Consider the following 19,205-nt stretch of genomic DNA (forward strand, 5'->3'; position numbering starts at 1 on the left):
CCCTGGCTGTCCAAGTAGCAATTGTCATCCATGGATTGGTCCGCTTGATCCATAGGCTGCTTGGCACCTTTTCTGCTGCATCTGTGGCGTTCTTGATTGCTCTATGGTTTTGGAGTCCTCTAGTGCCCAGACACTTCAGTGCCTGCAGAGACTGGCCTGCAAAGCCTCTGCATCTTTATTGTCAAAGGAGCTTGCAAAGAAAAGCGTCTGGACTTCTTTAAGTTGCTTGAAGACGTTTCACCTCTCATCCGAGAGGCTTCTTCAGTTCTAAGGTCAAATGGTGGAGAGTCCCAGATATAAACCTGGTGGGAGTGGTGGGAGTGTCCCCTCTCGGATGAGAGGTGAAACGTCTTCAAGCAACTTAAAGAAGTCCAGACGCTTTTCTTTGCAAGCTCCTTTGACTACAATGACCTGGATGACTGAGAACCTTCACAGACACTCTGCATCTTTACCTCCCCTGGCCCTGCTTTGGCATTCAAGGCAACAGCAAATCAAATAACCACTTGCCATCAAGGACATGTATCTGACAAATCTACAGCAACTGTGTAATGCTCTCATGTCAATATGTAATGTTCCCAAAACTTTGTTGACTCTATACCATAAATAATTAGGACAAAGGAGGTTGTAACGCAGTATTATCAAGGTGAACTTAATGAATTGACCTGTGAGAATTTGTTAAAACTGAGAATATTTTTCTTTTTGTAGTTTTTTTTAAATCTTTCTTAACCCATCTATATCACGTATAGCATGACAGATAACATGATGCAGGATGGCGTGATTTGTTGTGATGCTTGTTTTTTGTAGCTGTCACTTTAAAAGCGGGTTCAAGGTAAACAAGGCTGATGTGCTCTGGTTGGCCAGCACCAGAGGAAGTGTGCGGTGCTCTTCCTGTGTTTTTATCCATTTATAACTGATGCAGGCTGCCAGTAAATGGTCGCTTAAATGTGAAGAAGCTGCTGCGGCTTAAGTGCCCGATTTAACACTGTGAGTCTCTTCTTTGTGGCGGAATATAAGCGAAACGGTGACAGTTGCACAGCTGTAGGAAAGTAAACGGCGTTAGCCTATTGCTAGGCTAATGCTTCTTAGCTAATGTGAGCTAACAAAGATCAGATAACCAGAATCAGGGAATATTTAGATGACGCTTGCTTCTGTTCCCTGTGTTTCTCGGACTGCCTTTTTAAATTTAAGTGTCCATCGAGATATTCGACATAACGGTGTTTTCCTCTGCTCCACAGCACGCCACGACGAAACCCTAATGGTGATTACGTGAAGATGAAATCCACAAAAGGGGAGGCAAAGATAGAAGAGACACAAAGCGATGCGGTCACTATTAAAGCTGAGCATAAATTAGAGCAGGGGAGTGATGGCGAGGAAGGCTTCAGTGAAGTATGCACTAATGGGCACGGCCTCAATATCCAGATAAAGGAGGAGCCACATTCGCAGGAGATCAGCGAGGAGCACAGTGAAGGCACAGAAGACTGTTTAGACACTAAGCCTGACACTATTACTGATGCTTATATTTCACAAGGACACATAAAGGAGGAGTTTGACTCCTACCATTCACCACATTATGAATTCACTGAAGCTGTCAAGGAGGAGCCGGAGTCGTGGGTCAAAGAAGAGAGAGAGAGTGAAGAAGAGGTGGAGGATGCAAGCAGCGCCAGAGAGGGGTTTGAAGAGGGAGAGGAGGAGGAGGCTTGCAGAGGTAGAGACCGGCCTTAAGTCTGGGTGTTTTCTCTTTTTGCTTTTAGTTGTTATTCACCTTTTCCAAATTTTACAAATAGCCAGTTTTAGCTTGAAAAGTATTTATAAGAAACACATTAATGCAAGCTCTAGAGGTGTATCTGCATTTGCATTTTTTTAATCAGCTGAGGGTTAAATACATATGTTTTTAAAAAGTTAAGAAATAACAGGAGCACTGTTAGTGATCCTTAAGCTAGACACCCTCATTGAAGGGAATAGTAAGACAAGAAAATGGAAAGATTCTGACCAAAAATTACATTTAAAAATCCAGATCCAGCCACTGAATATATAGTTATGGTCAGAAGTTTACATAGCCTCACCATGGGCATGAATTTAGGGCTTTAAATTATTTATTTGAACTGTTCTTTTTCAAGAGTGGAATTATTGTACAGCATACATCTTTAATAACTTTAAAAACAAAAATTGTGTGCAAATTCGGTGATACAGCTAAAATGTCTTTATTATAAATCAAGAGAGTTTCCTATTACTGTAACAGGAAAAGTCTAATCATACATTCTTACCTTTGCTTGATGTGACTCCTGTCTATTTTTTTCTCACTCCTATGTAGAGTCATCATCCGAGTTTTTTCCATGTCCGCACTGCACTGTCTCCTTTACTGACTTGGACTTCCTGGAGAAGCATGTTAAGTGGGTCCATCAGAAACAGTACCTTGCGAAACTCAACACATGCATCTCAAGCCGCACACTAAATCTCATCCCCAAATACAGCTGCGGTGCATGCAGCAGTACCTTTAACTCTAAAGTACACCTCAGGGTCCACGTACGTGAAGTCCACCCTTCTGCCCCTCCCCGCAGGCTTCACCCTTGCCCAACCTGTGCTCGCAGCTTCCAGTACCTGAAGAACCTAAAAAATCACTGTCAGCGCTGGCACAACATGTCTGTGGTTACTAGAGGAGGATATCTCAGTTGTGCTGATTGTGGAAAGAGTTTCAAAACTACCTGGGGTCAAGGACCTCATTTGTGTCATGAACTAGATAGCACAGAGCCTGAAGATAAACCAATCTGTCTGGACACTGGTGTGGAGTGTCCAGAATGTGGTAAGAAAGTGCGCACACCTCAAAGCCTGGAAGACCACATGCGCACCCACACAGGCGACCGGCCGTTTGTCTGCAAGGATTGCGGCAGGAGGTTTGTAGAGCGCAGCGGCTGGCGACAACACATGAAAATACACACAGGGGAGAAGCCCTACAAATGTCAGGTGTGTGAGAAAGCCTTTTTAAGGTCCCACCATCTTAAGTGCCATTTAACCACACACTCTGGCAAGAAGGAATATTCCTGCTCGGAATGTGGAAAGGAGTTTGGATTGAAGTCTAGCCTGGATCTACACCTGAGGACACATTCAAGTGAAAGACCCTTCCACTGCAATGTGTGCGGGAAAAACTTTAACACTCAGAGAAACCTGAGGGTTCACACTAAACTTCATACCAACGAGAAAGCTCATCAGTGCGGAGACTGCGGGTTGAAGATCGGAGATCTCGGCGCTTTAAAAATACACTTACGAACACACACTGGTGAAAGGCCTTACCACTGCACTGTCTGCGGCAGTAGGTTCATTCGCCTTGCCCATTTAAGAAATCACCAACGCACCCACACTGGTGAGAGACCCTACAAATGTACTGAATGCGATAAGAGTTTCACACAGTCCGGTGACTTGGTGAAACACAAACGGATACACTCTGGGGAAAAGCCCTTTGAATGTCCCGAGTGCCACCGCTGTTACACTTCATCTGGTGATCTGGGGAAGCACAGGAGGAGTCACACTAACCTGCGCCCCTACACATGTCAAGAATGTGGGAAAAGCTTTCGCCTGTCGGGCCATTTGAAAACTCACATGTTAACTCACACGGGCGAGAAGCCGTATTCTTGCCCTAAATGCCTCCGCAGGTTTGCCCGCTCTCACCATCTTTCCGGTCACGTTGCCAAATGCCGCTAAGCTTCAATGAGAAGATTGTAAATAGGACAGTGCTGACTTTAAGTTGCAAGTAAAAGTACACTACCCAGTCTGTTTTTGTTTGTTTTTTTTTTAACTTTTTTTTTTTTTTTTTTTTTAAATGAATGTGTTAAAACGAACTCTTAACTCTAAATGTAATGCATGAAATTTTTTACCCATCAAAAGTAAAAGGCTGTCATCACGCTGCCGTGCAGGCAGCGGAGCGGCGTGGGGAACCAAGTTTGTGTAAAAATCTGAGTTCAAATCTCAGTGAGCTCAATGTAAAGGTCAGAGGTCAGCATTTCTGAAAATCATCTAGTATTTTCAAATGTATGCCATAGGTCCATCTACAAGGAGGCAGATGGGTAGAACTGGGGGTTGCCAGTAGTTTTTCTTTTAACGGCACTGTCTCAACAATAATCTGTTTTTGCAAAACACTATAAAGATAGCTTGAACAAATCATATGAAATTCTGCTAATGGATTGTTTTTGTTCTTCCACTTGTTGATTACTAAATTATCTGTAATACATCAATGAAAGTTTGAAGTGCAAGGTGTATCCCTGTATTTATTGCTTTTATATATTTATTTTTAGTATTATGTTTTATTGTCTTTAATTTATATAATTAATGTTGTGAATGGTTTTAACGTCATTCTGTGTCGTTTTGGTTTTGCTGTGTGAAGCGCTTTAAGCTGCATGTTTGTCTGAATGTTTGTGTGTAAATAAAGTGAAGTTGAGTCACTTTATGTGACGAACGCATTAACACTGAGTCACGTGTGAGATCTAGCATCAACCTAACACACGCAGAACAGATCATCTTACAAATGCAGAATTAGCTTATGATTGGTGTTTTGCCTTTTTCTTTTTTTCCCCCGACTTGGCAGTAAATGGGTTATGTTAGGTTTGGGGTTTTCTTTGTTTTTATTTTTTGCACTGAAAAAAGAAGGAATCTAATTACTTCACCATCTTACAAATAATAAGCAGAAGTAGAAGTAAGAGTGTAGACTGTTATTTTTTTAGTAGCTGGCTAATTCATTGGCCAAAATTGTGTAATTATTTTGGGAGATGATTATAATCTTGAAAACCTATTGTGCATGTAGGACACATACAAAAATTCTGGATATTCTTCCTGTACAGTTGGATTATTATTAAATCAGTCTTGCATTTTAATGCCTTATTACAGTTTCTTTTATCCTTATACTGCAATGTTGTGTGGGCAGCCACTTGTCCCACCAATCTTAATAAAATTAAAGGAATTTTGAGAATAATTTGTTGTGCTAATGTTTTTTAAGACATTTTTTTGGTTTTAGTTTAATGTTCCTGAGTCTGACGGTATTGAAGCTTCCTCTGAGGTATGTAAGAAATTTCTGAATTTCTTTGTGGAAAAGGTGAATAACGCCAGGGCTCAGAAAACACCACCTGCTCTTGACCCTTCAGTCCCTGTTTCTTGCTCTGCTGTTTTCTACCAGTTTAAACCTGTAACTTTCTCTTTATTCTATGAGGTTGTTAGTCATCTGAAGCCCTCAGGTTCCCTTACTGATGTTGTTCTTCTTCAATTATTTAAAGAGGTCGTTTCTACTCTTGGGCCATTCATTCTTGTTATTGTTATTACCAGTTTCTCATCTGGTATTTTTCCTAAAATTTTGAAGCATGCTACAGTTCAACCTCTGCTTTAGAAAACTAGCCTGGATCCCTCTGTTTTATCAAATTTTAGGCCTATTTCCAAGCTTCCTTTTTCTCTAAAATTCTGGAGAAAATTACATATAATCAGCTGAAAACCATTTTAAATGAAAATAATGTCCTTGAGATTTTTCAGTCTGGTTTTAAATCTCTGCATAGCACCAAATCTGCATTGCTTACGGTTGTTAATGACGTCCTCCTGGCTACAAATGTAGGGGACCATGTGATCTTGGTTCTCCTAGACTTAACAGCTGCCTTTGACACAGTGGATCACAATATTTTACTATCATTCTTAGTACACTGTGTAGGCGTTCATGGTACCGCTCTGAAGTGATTTAGGTCTTACCTGGCTGAGAGAACATTTTGTGTCAGTCTTTCAGATTTTAGATCCTCTAAAATCTGAGGATTTGAGGATAAGCTCTAGTCTCATGTGGGGTACCACAGAGATCAATACTTGGACCTCTGCTTTTCTCCCTTTTTTTTAGAAGGCCAAAAATTGCTTTCCATTAATATGCAGATGATACGCAGGTTTATATGCCCCTAAAAAAGACAAATGACCACTACATGCAAGCGCTAAATGACTGTCTTGAGGAAATGAAAGCTTGGTTGGCTCTTTGGGTCAGGTGTCACTGGTGGGTTCTTTCCTGTGGACATCGGCCCTCTAGCACATCTTGTCAAAAGATGATTTCAGAACAGTAATCCATGCTAAGTAATCCATCCGACTCAGCTGGATTACTGTAACTCATGGTACCTTGGTATTAGCCAGTCATCCTTGTCACGTCTTCAGCTGGTACATGTTGAAGGGAGCATATTACTCCTATTTTATCCTCACTAGACTGGCTGCCTTTCCATTTTAGAGTTCATTCTAAAATTCTTGTATTTTTTTTTCTCAGTATCTCTCTGAGCTACAGCACCTGCACACCCCCTCGTGGTCTCTTCGATCAGCTGAGCAGTTGTTATTGGATGTGGCGAAGACGCATCAGAAGCACCGGGGGATCGGGCTTTCACAGTTGCGTCTCCCAAATTGTGGAAAGCACTGCCATTACAAATTAGAAAGGCCTCCTCAAGCGATCAAAGATCCACCTTTTCAGTTTGTCTTTTAACCCAGTATAGAAATGTTAAATTTATTTGGATGTTATTTTTGTTGTTAGTGTTCTATTTGTTTACTGTATTTTTATTTTTAGTATTTATATTTATTTTGATATTTTTTCTTATTTTATGTTCAGCACTTTGGTCAGTGCTCGCTGTTTTTAAAGTACATTATAGAGGCACTTTAAGAGGGGCAGAGGCAGGATTTAGTGCAGATGAACTTTTGTTATTTTTATTTACCAAAGTGAAAACAGGTGAATAAGTGTTACACCACAAATCCACCCCTGTATTAAAATCCACACTTCTTCGGAATACATTGCATAACATAATATTATTTTCGGTTAATATTGTCTCTTTATCTTATAGCATCTGTCCACCACAAACGTAGCTGCCTGGAAGACCAATCCACAGCAATCAGTAAAATGCTCAGTAAATAATTCATATTTAAGGGTTTTCATGTGCAAGTTTATGCTTCTGTCATTAATCTCTATAATCTTCTCATATAATGTGAAACTAAAGTTAGTTTGCGCTTTTCTCCACCAGCCTTCAAGTGTTCAACATAAACGCCACGCCTCTGCGGTGCTGGAGGGAATTTAAAACGACCGCTTCCTTTTCCGCTTAGCCGAGAGCTCCGGCAGGTAGACGGCGGCAGGTAGAGTTTGGATAAAACACAATAACACAAGCCAGTGTAGCTTACAAGTGAAATGACGCTCCTTCCGAGATATCCCAGCTTCACTAATAACCAGGCTCAAGAAAACCGTTTCCAGATGCGAGTTCATTTTAGGTATGTACGAAGTACTGCACCCATCATTAAAGGTTCAAGGAACACCAAAAAACCAAGTAATAAGCAATATAGTGAATGACGCAGTAGGTCAGTTAAGTGGGTTTAGTTTTATGTGAAGTTAAGTCTATCAGTTTTATTGCTGAGGAAAGTAGCATTTAATACCTTTAATCCACATTTCTATTCATATAATCTAATTTAAAATCAAAATATAAAAATTTTTAACCAGAAAAAATATTTTCATAACCAAATGTGCTATGTATTGCAAAATTGATAGATTGACAAGCTGGCTTTTATAAGCTAACGTTAGCTGAAAACACGTCCATGTAAAGTAATAGATGCCTCCACTGTGGATTGCAGATAGCTGTAGACATTAGATGGCTGTTGTACTTTTCTCCCAACTTTCTCTGGACTTGAGATGATTTAAACCATAATTTTTCAAAACTGGATTAATCACTCCATAAGACCTTTTGCCACTAATTTTCAGTCCAGTTCTAGTGTGATTTGGCATACTGGAGCATTTTCTCCAGTATGGCAGAGAAAATGCTTCTTTAAGAATGCCTTTGTGACAGCTACACATCCACTGAGACCATTTCTGACAAGAAAACAGATCAATTGAATAGCCAGATGTATCTCTCAGGTCCTGTGTTGCTGGAGCTTTACCTATTAAGGGCATGACTTATAGAAAGTATTCATCTGATGTAGGTAGACCAGCCCCTAAAGTCTTTGGCTAATAGCTCTTTGGGAATCAACATGCTGATGCAAAAAACATGACCTTTTTCCAGTCTATGTTGTCTTTGGCATTTTTGGTTCTTTGCTAGGTTGTCTGTTATGCATAGACAAAATACTCGTTCATCCCTTGAGTTAGATGCAATCACAACAGCAATCAAGGGGCTTTATATTGCAGCCCCAACAATCAAATGACCCCCTTTGAGCAAGCACTTAGTGACAGTGGGAGGGAAAAACTCACTTTTAACAGGAAGAAACCTTCAGCAGAACCAGGCTCAGAGAAAGGCAGACATTTGCCACGACTGGTTGAGGGCTAGGGTAGAAAGACAGGCCCAAATACACACTATGGAAGAGAGCCCAAGATTAATAATGACTAATGATTACATGCAGAGTGGTGTGTAAGCACATAGTGAGTGAAAAAGGTAGGTAGGAAGGCCCCAGTCTTGGCCTAGTGCAAAGGGAGAATCCAGGGTTACCTTGTTCAGCCCCAACTATATGCTTGAATATGTCAGCATTAAGTGGCTTAACAAAAAGACATGCCTCGGAAAATGGTCAGGCGCTAGGAGTCAACTGAAAATGAGTGAAAAAGCAACCAAATCCAAAGACCAACATTAAAGGACCTGTAGAAAGCCTGGAGAACTATAAATTGAGGCCACTTTTAAAAAAACTCACAAAGTCTGGCTCCTTGAAAGCAGACTATCTAGAAATCAGGGATAGCTCAAGACTTTTTCACAGTACAGGCATTTGAAGTAGGTATTTCCGTTAGGTCCTTATGCATAAACCACAGCTACCCATTAAGTGGCATGCACCACTGTTAATACACCTGTGCTTTTCCTGCTATGATATGTCAGATTGTCAGCTGTGAAAAGAAGGTATGCTGGCCAGGATTGCCTTCAAGACATGTCCAAGACTGTGCTGTTGAGCATCATATGCTTAAATTGGCCTCTTCAGTTTGTCATATAATCAATAACTTTCCCTTTGTACTTAAAATGAAGCGAGGGGATGTGACACATTTTCATTTGATATGTTTTTAGTTCACACTTCTGCTTTCATAACTACACAGATGATGTAGAAACACTGAAAATAATCTCAGCAAACAAAAACCTCAGAGACTGAAACCTCATGGGATTTAGGCATTAAGTAACAAGCCACAGAAGTTCAGTTTGAGTCGGTCCTGTTTATGACATACCTCAGTACTAATCTTTGTAATAATGTAAGCATTTACTTTACATTACTATGACATAATAATAAAATCCCTTTTTAAGTTAATATATGACATTAAATGTCTGTACACTGCAGTTAATTCTGTCTACACTAATGAGAAGGCAGCTGGTAAGATGACCAATCCTGCTAAGACAGATCTGCAGTCAGATTGCAAACACCATGCAGAATTCAAAGACATACAAGACTGCCATTATAAGCCTGAGACTGCAGGAGATGAGGCAGATCTTTGGCGAGACTCTGTTCCCCAAATCATTTTTTGACCCAAAACCAAAACTACAGTTTTCAATCCCACAAAAACTGAGGTATGTTGACCAGGATTGCCTCCAAGCAGTTCTAAAAAAAAAACATTACACGCTTTGGAAGAATGACAGACATTATCTTGCACTGAAAAGAATACTTTACAGTGCAGTGAAGTACACACCATTAATAACAACTTTGTCAAGTCTGCAAAATGAGCTAGAATCACAATGTACAAAATATAAAGGAGAGCTGAGGAGTGAACAAGAGAGCTCAGACTGGAATAATGTTAACTGTAAACAATTCAAAGAGGTGCCAGCAGAAACCGAGATGCATGAACGTGCCTTTTAACAAAGTTTGGGTATTGGGAATTTAAAGGCTTGGAGGCATTTGTTAAGGAAGATACTGATGCATGCTTAACTGGACTATATGAGGTGACACCACAAGCTGAGGCAGTGGAAAGAAACATTGGTAAGTTGCTTCATACATAATCTTTTACTGATCCTTGTCTTTCAGCTAGATGTATGATAAGGTATTTTAAGCTTTAAATACTCTCATTGGAATATCTTTTTTTTATTTGTTCAGATCAGAGCAGGGTTGTTTTGAAGATTCAGCTTTCGTTTTGCCATTTCTGCTTATTTTTTATTATATTTCCTGCTGTAGCAAACAGTCAATCCCTACTGCTGACTGTAGATGAAGTTCAGGAGAACTCATACAGTCACATTCGATACCTTTTCAAACCATTCATTACAAGTAAACCATGTACACTCATGCAACTCCTCATCGAAATCCCTTTTCAAACAGAGTAGTTGGATTGTGCTGGTCAACACAAAGTTATTATTTTCTGAACAGTAAGATTTGAATGCTGTAATTTGTCTGGCCTCTCAGACCCAGATTGAGAAGAAAACTCCTAATGCTGCCACTATTGTTGCACTACAATAAAAAGCAGAGCTGAATTATTAAAATGTTCAGTCTCCACGCAGTTCTTTATAACTTCACCCACCATCACAAGGTTTTAACTTTCATCTAAAATAAAAAACACCTAAGAGAAAAAATCAGTTTCCTGAAATGAAAGAGGGTTTTTATTTTTGCAAATACCAAAGGACTAAATGCCAGCACTGATATTTGATGTTTGTCGTGCATTAAAGGCCCAGCTGAGCATCTCACAGTAGAAAATGTAGAATTTGATGTTGTCCATGGGTCTCGAGTTCAGGCAGTCACTGAATGCAAAGGATTTGATTATGATGATTATATCTGCAAAAGATTAACAGACTAGCATAATAAAGGCCTGTTTTGCAAGTTAGAAATGTTAGATTATTATAGGGCACACAAGACATCTGATTTAAAAGCCCAAAACAAAAGTATATTTTGAACATGAGAAAAGAAACCCCAGTGGGCCTAATGGAATGTTTAGTAGGAGAAAAATAAATGATAAATTTAATAAATGACAAAGCTCTGTGAGAGGGAAACATATTCTGAAAACAATGCATCGAAAAGAAAAGCTCCATTTATATCTTTCAGATGCGTAAAATGCATTGCTTTGTGTCTTTTTCACTTTATTTCCTATTTGTATTGTTATATATATAAATATGTGTGTATATCTACCTCTAGTAAGGCAGTCATCAGAGGAAAACCTTGTTCACGTTCATTTACACCCAGGATATGCATCACTAGGACACGGGCCACAACCAAACCTGTCTCGGTCAATTCAGTGGGAATTGGTCTATTATTTTTATGTCCGCAATTACAGGGACAGAGTAGTAACTACGATTCCAGCACAGATAACAAAGATATATTTAGGAGTAAATAATATTGACTGTACCTTTGTTTAAAGCTGGAATCAATACTTCTTAAAGCGTGTCCATTTTTCATTTAGCCGCGTCATGTCTGTGTGGAGGAGGGGCAGAGAGATGAATGGGTGGATTCTCTAATTCCCCCTGTTGCAGTTATCATAATTGTTGAACATCCACGGTTTTTAAAGATCGGGCTCGAGGAGAGGCAGGCCACACAAAGAAAGTTAATAGATTTGGAAAATTGAGATAGATTGCACAGCAGCCATTTTTGGAATGTTCCATCGGCGTGGCAGGCAGATGGACAAATATGATCCAGGGATGAGAAGGTGGTGGGGGGAGCGATGCGGCACACAAACACAGGATGGGAGAGAATGGGTCCTGATAAATAATGGTGTTACTGTTTACCCTTTCCATACAGCGTTATGCGTATCTTATCCCCAGTTGAGTGACAGCTGGATGCGTCACAGTTTGAGGCCTACACCAGTCTTAGACCGGGCGAGCTGGCTGAAGATTTCTCCCCAAAGAGACCACCTTTTGAAATGGCAGTAGTTCCTCTCTTGAGACACCAGGGGGAAATGGATAGCTGTGGAAAGGATGCTTCGGGGAATGAGTGAGCTCAGGAAATGTCTCCTGCTCAGAAGTTTAGGCCATTTGTTTGAACTGCCGTATGGAGTGAGCGTGTGGTTGGCACTGTATGTAGAAAATATGTTTTATGTTCCATTGTAAAGCAACATTTTACCTCCTCCCTCATCATAAACAGTGCTGCTTCATCTTACAGTGCTCCCCGTAAAAGACCTCTGACCTTCTCATTTGTCAGCTGAAGATGGCTTTTAGGATCTCTAAAAGAGATTTTACAGCAGTGATTTATCCACAGGGGCCCGCATTTGTTTCCATCCGTTTTGATATCCGTCATTGTTTTCACATTTGATGCATTCAGGCTTTCCTCTGCTCTTCAGAAATCTTTCCCATATCCAATTTTCGCCTTTCCTATGTCCAATTTTCCCTAATATTCAGATGATTATGGCATGATGCTTTCCTTCCCCCCCTCTCAGCGTCCTGCTCTTTTCCTCTCCTGCTTTTATTTTCCCTTCATTCTCTTTCACTGTCCTTCTTGGATTCTAACATGCAGCTGTATTATTTCAATGTTTACAGTGACATTACATTTTATCAGGGAAGATATAGAAGCACTAAAATGGCCAAGAATCTGCTGCAAATCATCAACAAATTGACAACGTAAAACCTTACATTTATTTAGGTTTCCCCGTCTGAAAGCCAAATGGCAAAAAACATTTTCAATCAGCCACCTTTGACAGACACTTGGTAGTGTTTTAGGTTGCAGACTGAGAATTAAATTACCCCATATTGAATCTTATAAAAGTCCAGTTGAGAGGATTTTCTTTTTGTGATGTAATTTGAGCTATCCAATTTTCCTTGTATTTACTGTCTATATTTTTGTCAATTTGGCAGAGGAACACATTGCGCGCGTTGGCGCTGCGTGTCACTGATGTCGTCATGCTACAGTGGTTTTGGTGTTGGCTGGCCTCCGAGGTCAGTGTGTGGGAAGAGATGGTGGCTCTGCAGGGCTTTGCGGCGGCTCTTGGCCTGTCCCTTTGGGCTCTGGTAGGCCCACATCCATTCCTCTCATTCATGAAGGGGTCAACACACGGGTCAAAACACACAGTTTGACTCGCTGCAACACACTGCTGCATGTGGGCGTAGATGAAACCAGGTATTTTGTGGGCCTTTGGTAAGCTGCTGCTGGTAACGGCTCTTACTTCTCTCCCTCTCAAGTCCACTTTGCCTAAAAGCATGGCTCATACAAAGGAAGGAGAGAGAAAACTGAGAGTGGGCTGCCGAGTTACACATAAAAGGATGGAAAGACGCTGTTTATTCCCTATTACCATCACCACATTGACAGCTTGGTCGAGAGGTACGCGGGATTTCTCTCTCACTCCGACGCCAAATGCTAGCATTGACAAACTATGCTAGTCCATACTAACGTGGTCCCCACCAGGCCAGCTGCTATCGTGCTGACTGCTGAAGTGGATCTCTTTGCATTGGCCTCCCTCCTCCTCTCATCCCACTGTAACCTCTTGCTCTCTCTGTCTCTTTAGTGGAGGAATAGAGATGTGGAGGGCAAGAGAGACTGACAGTGTGCGCTCCCCTGCTCAGTAAATATGAACTGCACCCAGCAGACAGACTCATTCATCACAGGGGAAAGAGGGGGAAAAGAGGGTGTAGAGGCAGGGTGGAGGGATACCAAAAGGACCAAGAGAAGTGTCCAAAAGACAGAAAGACAGAGGGAGGAAGAGGAGAGGTGGGAGGAATAGGAAGCAGATGGAGAGAGAATGAAAGAAAGGAAAGTGTTCTGGGAGAAGTGAGTGGGAGAAAGGGATAACAGGCTGAAAAAGAAGAGAGTGCCTTGGATGATTGAAGGATAAATAAAGGATGGAAGAAAGGATGTGCAAGGGAGGAGAAACCTCAAGCATGGGAAAACTGATGAAATATAGGAGGACATTTTATATCTCATCACCAAGAGATCTCGTGTTGTGATCGGTGCCCTTAAGCATCTTGTTACAACAGAAATATTAGTTTTTCTGCCCTGCAGTCAGAAAGCTTGCGTCTCACACAGACTTGTTGTTTTTAGCCTTTTTTACCTTAAATATGTAGTTGTACTACATAGTGAGTGTATTAATTTCTGCATAAACATGTCCCCCCCCCCAAAAAAAGAAGTTATTAGATTTTCAAAAAAGTATTACGATTACATTAAGAGTACCTAGTTTGCTTTTTCTTTAAAGAGAAAAAAATAAATGTCTTGATTTATTTAATGTGGGAAATAAGCCAGTATCACATATCTGTGCATGAAGTATGTGATCCTTGTGTAATAGTTTTAGAGGTCACTAAAGGAACAAGGCTAATTCAAGCCACCGAAGTCCTCTGTCATATTTGATCATGCTTATGGTGGCCCATCAGGAGAACCCTAAACAACAATGAGCTTCAAAGATAAAGTCAGTCTGAGCAGAAAAGAACATCATTGGCCATCTGCATTTTGCTAAATATCACAGGAATAGATCGGAAGGTTGTTTTAACTATGTTAATGAACGAGACTAATAAGAAACATTATGTTGGGAGGAAGGTAAATACCTTATCTCATCTGTGAAATGGGGTGGCTGTAGTATCATGGTGGAGCAATGAATTGTGAAATATACCAGCACCTTTTAATGGAAAATGTCTTTTAACTAAAAAGAAAAAAGTTGGTCTTGTAGAAAAACAGTGTTTTACCTTAGTGCTTTTAATGAAGATAATGCTTTGGAAATGTAAAATCAAAGTCCTGACTGTAATCTAGCTGAAAGATTTGGACTTTTGAAAATATTTGAAATAAGCAGTCCATGAGAGCACACCAACCATAAAGGCTGTCTTATATCCAGGGCTGACTGACAGATATTTAAATGCATGTATTGCTTCACAAAGGTACAGAAATATCTTTCACTCCTTCACTTCTCAGTGGATTTTAATTCTCATCATTTTGAACAATTCAGCAAACTAGTGATAACTAAACTTATAACTTTCTTTCTGTAGTCCACAAATTACAAACCTGTGAATTGTGATGGATCATGAGCAGGGTGAGCCACTACATCACTGACATTCTGGTTTTCTCGTTTGTTGTACTTTAAGGATGCTTTAGGTCATATCTCTGCAGAAATATAGAAAATATTAATATATTAATTAATATGGATGAAAAAAATATTAATATTTTTTTCATCCATATTTCCAGTTAGGCCTAAGTCAGGAGAATGGCGCTGTCTATATCTAAATTTCATGTTTTTAAAGTTTAAGGCTAACAATGCTCCAGGTTTTATTTTTGTCAGTAAGTCATGCATAAAGCACTCCCGGTACTTTATATGCCTCAAACAAAATATTTCTTGGAAACCCCATATAGTCCTTTGCCCTTTCCGGTCCATGTCTGCAATTTCCAACAACTTCCCCATCTTCACTCTCACCAGCACCACCTCCTTTCCATCTTTTTCCACTCCAAAGAAAGACAGGAGAGAGGGAAGATGATGTGTGACAGATGCCATATTTCGACTTTCTGTCAGGGAGATTAATATTGACACATTGTGTTTCTTGGGGCTTGTTGACTGTGTGTGTTGGGCTTTGATTTCATTATCCTCTGCTCAGCCACTTTTTTCTTAAGAATCAGACAATAACAGATGTGGCGACTGAAATAGAGACAGCGATATTGGAGGGGCTGAGTGAGCAAGTCATATTGGGTGGGTCGGCCATCAGTCCTGTTTGCTGTGGAAGTGCAAACCCCCCAAGGATATCCAGAGTACAGAGACCTTTCCATCTTATCAAGCCTTTCAGCTCATCAGTAGCACGAGCCTTAAGCTTGTCCTACAGTAGTTTCCATACATAAATGCTTTAGTTTGAACTTAATGTAGCAGTGTATCATTATAACATAGAACCTGCATGTTTTACATTTATTTAATTTTCTGTTATAGACTGATTTACTCCCTTCATAGCCACATATTGGACTTTTAATACATGTATTTGGCAGTTATAGTCAATAATATATTATATTAAGAGTCTGAGCAAAAGATCAAATGTATTTTAACACAATAACTATAAAGCAAGAGTGATGTGGACCAGATTTTTTGAATTTAAAATATTCTCATACAAATGTATCTGCCAGTGCACCTTTTATAAAGAGAAACACACCTTTTTAATTAGAGTTGAGCTTTAACACATTTTAAAGATAATATAAAGTGAGTGAACAGTTTAATTGTGTCACAGTTTTTAAATGACTTAGAAACCATAAAAATCTGTCTATAAATATAAATTAATGAATATGCTGTTTATACATGATTTTGGATCTTTAATCAAGGATTGATGATGTTTTAGCTGAATGACAATTATTTTGCGATATATCAAAGTACTGGTAACTGTGGTCCCTTTGCCTGGCCATAGATTGCCTTTCAGGGCTATAAATGAACTCCTAAATTTATCAGTGTAAAATAAAATCAAATTAGTTGAACATTAATTACTTTGCTGATCTAAAAGTGGATCTGAAAGTGGATTCATTTCTCCGAGACAAAACTTACCGGCCTTCATCTCCAACCTGTAAGCCTTTGAGAACTTTCTGATGATTATCGAAATATTTCTGAGGTGGATACGAGAGATGGATTCTACAGCTTCCTGATTTTGTAATTTCAAAGTGTGGGGCTTGCTGTTAGTGGAAGAATAAAATCAATAGGCCTCTCTTGAGAGGAATAGGTATAGGCTTGTAGTCCTATGATATGAGAGAGGATCCGAAACAGGAAACACAGGCAAAGGATGAGGAAATAGGGAGGAGCAAAGCACCTTCAGTGAATAAACAAATAGAAAGCAAAGCAAGAGAGATAATGCAAGAAGGAGACGAGAGACCAAGGGGGGAAACAGTTGTCGCCAGAGACTTTTATTGACTTTTTCCCCCCTCCTCTGGCCACGTGACTACCAGATAAATTCACACAGAGAGGGAGAAGGGTAGTGAGGGGAGAGAGAGAGAAATGAGAAAATAAATTACTCTGGAAAGATATGACGATAGGCTACACGCGGCTTTAAATCTAAAAGGGAATTCACGACACACTCGACCAATTTGTCACTGTGCTTTTTGCCTCTTTTCATTTCTTTTTTGATACTTTGCCCCCCTATTATTTTTCACCCCCTCTATACCCCGATGCCCCTAATTTACCCCACTTTTCTCATGCAGGCCTGTCCAATTCTTCTTCACTTCATGTTTTCCAAATCTTCTTCAGGATCTACACATTGTGGAGACATCATTGAGTCTTTCTTTTGTTCGTTCCTTTTTCTTTCTTTCTTAAACGAATTTCCCATGAATGGAAAACCTGTAAATCCATCCAACCTAACTCATCCTACCTTCATCTGTAACTACAGTCAGATCCACGCCGCCTCCAGCTTCGCAAACGCGGGTCTATCAAAATCTAAGAGAAAAGAGGAAATGAGATGCATCGTAAAAAAGGAATGAGCGGGCGGACGGTAAAGGATGGCTGGAAAAGAGGTGGAAGAATGGAATGGAAAAGAGAAAAGAAAGAAAATGCAGACTTAAAGTATACCCCCCTCTCTTTTATTTAATTTAGACGCCAGGCGAAAATCGATCCTGCCATTCGATACGCAATCCGAATCAAGGCGAATTAAGCGGGCGGAAATTAACTCTGAAAATATTTTTGATGGAGTGGCTTGTAGTCTCTCGGCCAAATGGACTGCAAAGTGGAACAAATGACAGGGGCCTAGTGGTGGAGACAGCGCCGCTCCATCTTCCATTAGGCCGTAATGGGATAGGTCCAGCCCCCTAGCTCGACTCGGCTGCATTAATCAAAACAGCCGCTATATGAAGATTTATGGTTCTCCACTCCAGCGAAGCCGGAGCTGGAGCCAGTTCTCGGTGTGTATGTTTGAAGGAGGGGGTCGGGAGTCTCTCTCCCCTTCTTTCTCTCTCCTTCCTTTCCATCTATCCTGTAGACTTTGCCCCTACCTGTGGGCCTACACACACACACACGCACGCACACACACACACACACACACACACACACACACACACACTGCATCTTTAATCCAGGGACTGTGTAATCGCATCTTGTCATATATTGTCAACATTCATGTCAAGTCATTCATGTCAAGTAATATACCTGTAATAGCCAGTCTATATGCATATGAGCATGCTCCTTAATCAAACATTATGTTAAGTGATGTGGTGGGAAATAAAAAAGGGATCTAGATGACCTTCAGATGATGTAAAGTAAACTATAAACAGTAAGTCGGGCATTAGAAAAAAACGACCACATTTTCTTTTTTTAAGAAAAATCTGTATTGTGGATAAGTGTGTTTTTCTTATCCCCTTAGATCAGAACAGAAAATGTTGCCAACACTTGATTTTCTGCTTTGAATTGTTGTTTTTGCTGCTTTTTGGTGTTTTCAGATCTTTCATTTCTCCTTCTCATCCACTGCCTGTGCAGTTTTCCTATTGCCACATATTTCTCGTCCAACACAACAAACAGCAGACAAACTAACACGGGGATCCTCTGCTGTTCAGAAGTGAGACTTTAGATTATAGCCTGTATTGCTGCAGCTTCTCTCTCTGTGGCAGCCGATTAGGAGCGTATAGCCCAGTAAGCAGGCCACTGCTGTGACGAGCCAAAGGGACAGACAGGGGGAGACAGTGTGACGGAGAAGAGTGTGGCGCCTTGAGTAGATTGGAGCTGGGAGCCATCCAAAAAACTTCAGCCAAGTTTTGATGAGATGAGACTGATGGGACCCACTGCTGAGAAACCCTGTTTTACTTTCTTTCATTCTCTTTGTTTCTCACTGTTTCTTCAATAGGGGGAGGATGGATGAACTCTTCCCAACAGATGGATCGTACCTCTATCTATTCACACACACACACCTCTATTACCTAACTTTCACCGCTCTTTCCTATTCTCCTCTCCCTTAACCTGTGTATCTTGTCAGTGTTTTTCCCCATTATTTGTGTCCTATCTCTGCTCCTTCTAGCTCCCTATCTTATTCCACTTCAGTCTATATATTCCTCCACTCTCCTTTCCTCTCCTCTGGCCTCTAACAATCCCATGCGGATAAGCAAACCAGCACAGAGACATCTCAATATCCATCTATCTATCGCTTCTTTCCTTTTGCCCTCCCTTTTTTCCCTTTTTGCTTTCTTCTCCATCTTTTCCTTGCAAGCAAAGGGGAAGCTCACTGCCAGTTTCAGTCTGCCAAAGGGTTTATTTAAATTAGAAACGCTTCAGTCTCCTCACCCCCCCTTTCCCATCTCTTCCCCCTCTCTCTCTCACACACACACTCATTTCCTTTCTTACCTCTTTCTCTTGGCTGGGGGTGAGTCCCTCCTTTCCCCGCTGACAGCCTCTCGGGTCCCGTCAATGCCAGGCAACTTTGTTTTGTAGATGTTATTGGTGAAAAGGAGGC

General features: G+C 40.5%; 1 protein-coding gene across 1 annotated transcript; it reads left to right on the forward strand.

Annotated features, from left to right (window-relative positions):
* Window positions 1-740: 740 nt before the first annotated feature.
* On the forward strand, window positions 741-5,747 carry LOC146508549 (uncharacterized). Its single transcript, XM_085177501.1, has 3 exons — window positions 741-984; window positions 1,236-1,705; window positions 2,312-5,747. The coding sequence occupies exons 2-3, from the start codon at window positions 1,273-1,275 to the stop codon at window positions 3,694-3,696; spliced, it is 1,818 nt and encodes a 605-aa protein (XP_085033627.1). The 5' UTR covers window positions 741-984; window positions 1,236-1,272; the 3' UTR covers window positions 3,697-5,747.
* Window positions 5,748-19,205: the final 13,458 nt, after the last annotated feature.

Source organism: Neolamprologus multifasciatus, chromosome 11 (assembly GCF_963576455.1).
Source record: "Neolamprologus multifasciatus chromosome 11, fNeoMul1.2, whole genome shotgun sequence".
NCBI lineage: Eukaryota > Metazoa > Chordata > Actinopteri > Cichliformes > Cichlidae > Neolamprologus > Neolamprologus multifasciatus.

Bases quoted from the DNA above. Each gene is read 5' to 3' on its own strand.
- LOC146508549 (XM_085177501.1), top strand. From the start codon at position 1,273: ATGAAATCCACAAAAGGGGAGGCAAAGATAGAAGAGACACAAAGCGAT. The intron at 1,706-2,311 runs GTAGAGACCGGC...ACTCCTATGTAG, and splicing joins GGAGGAGGAGGCTTGCAGAG to AGTCATCATCCGAGTTTTTT.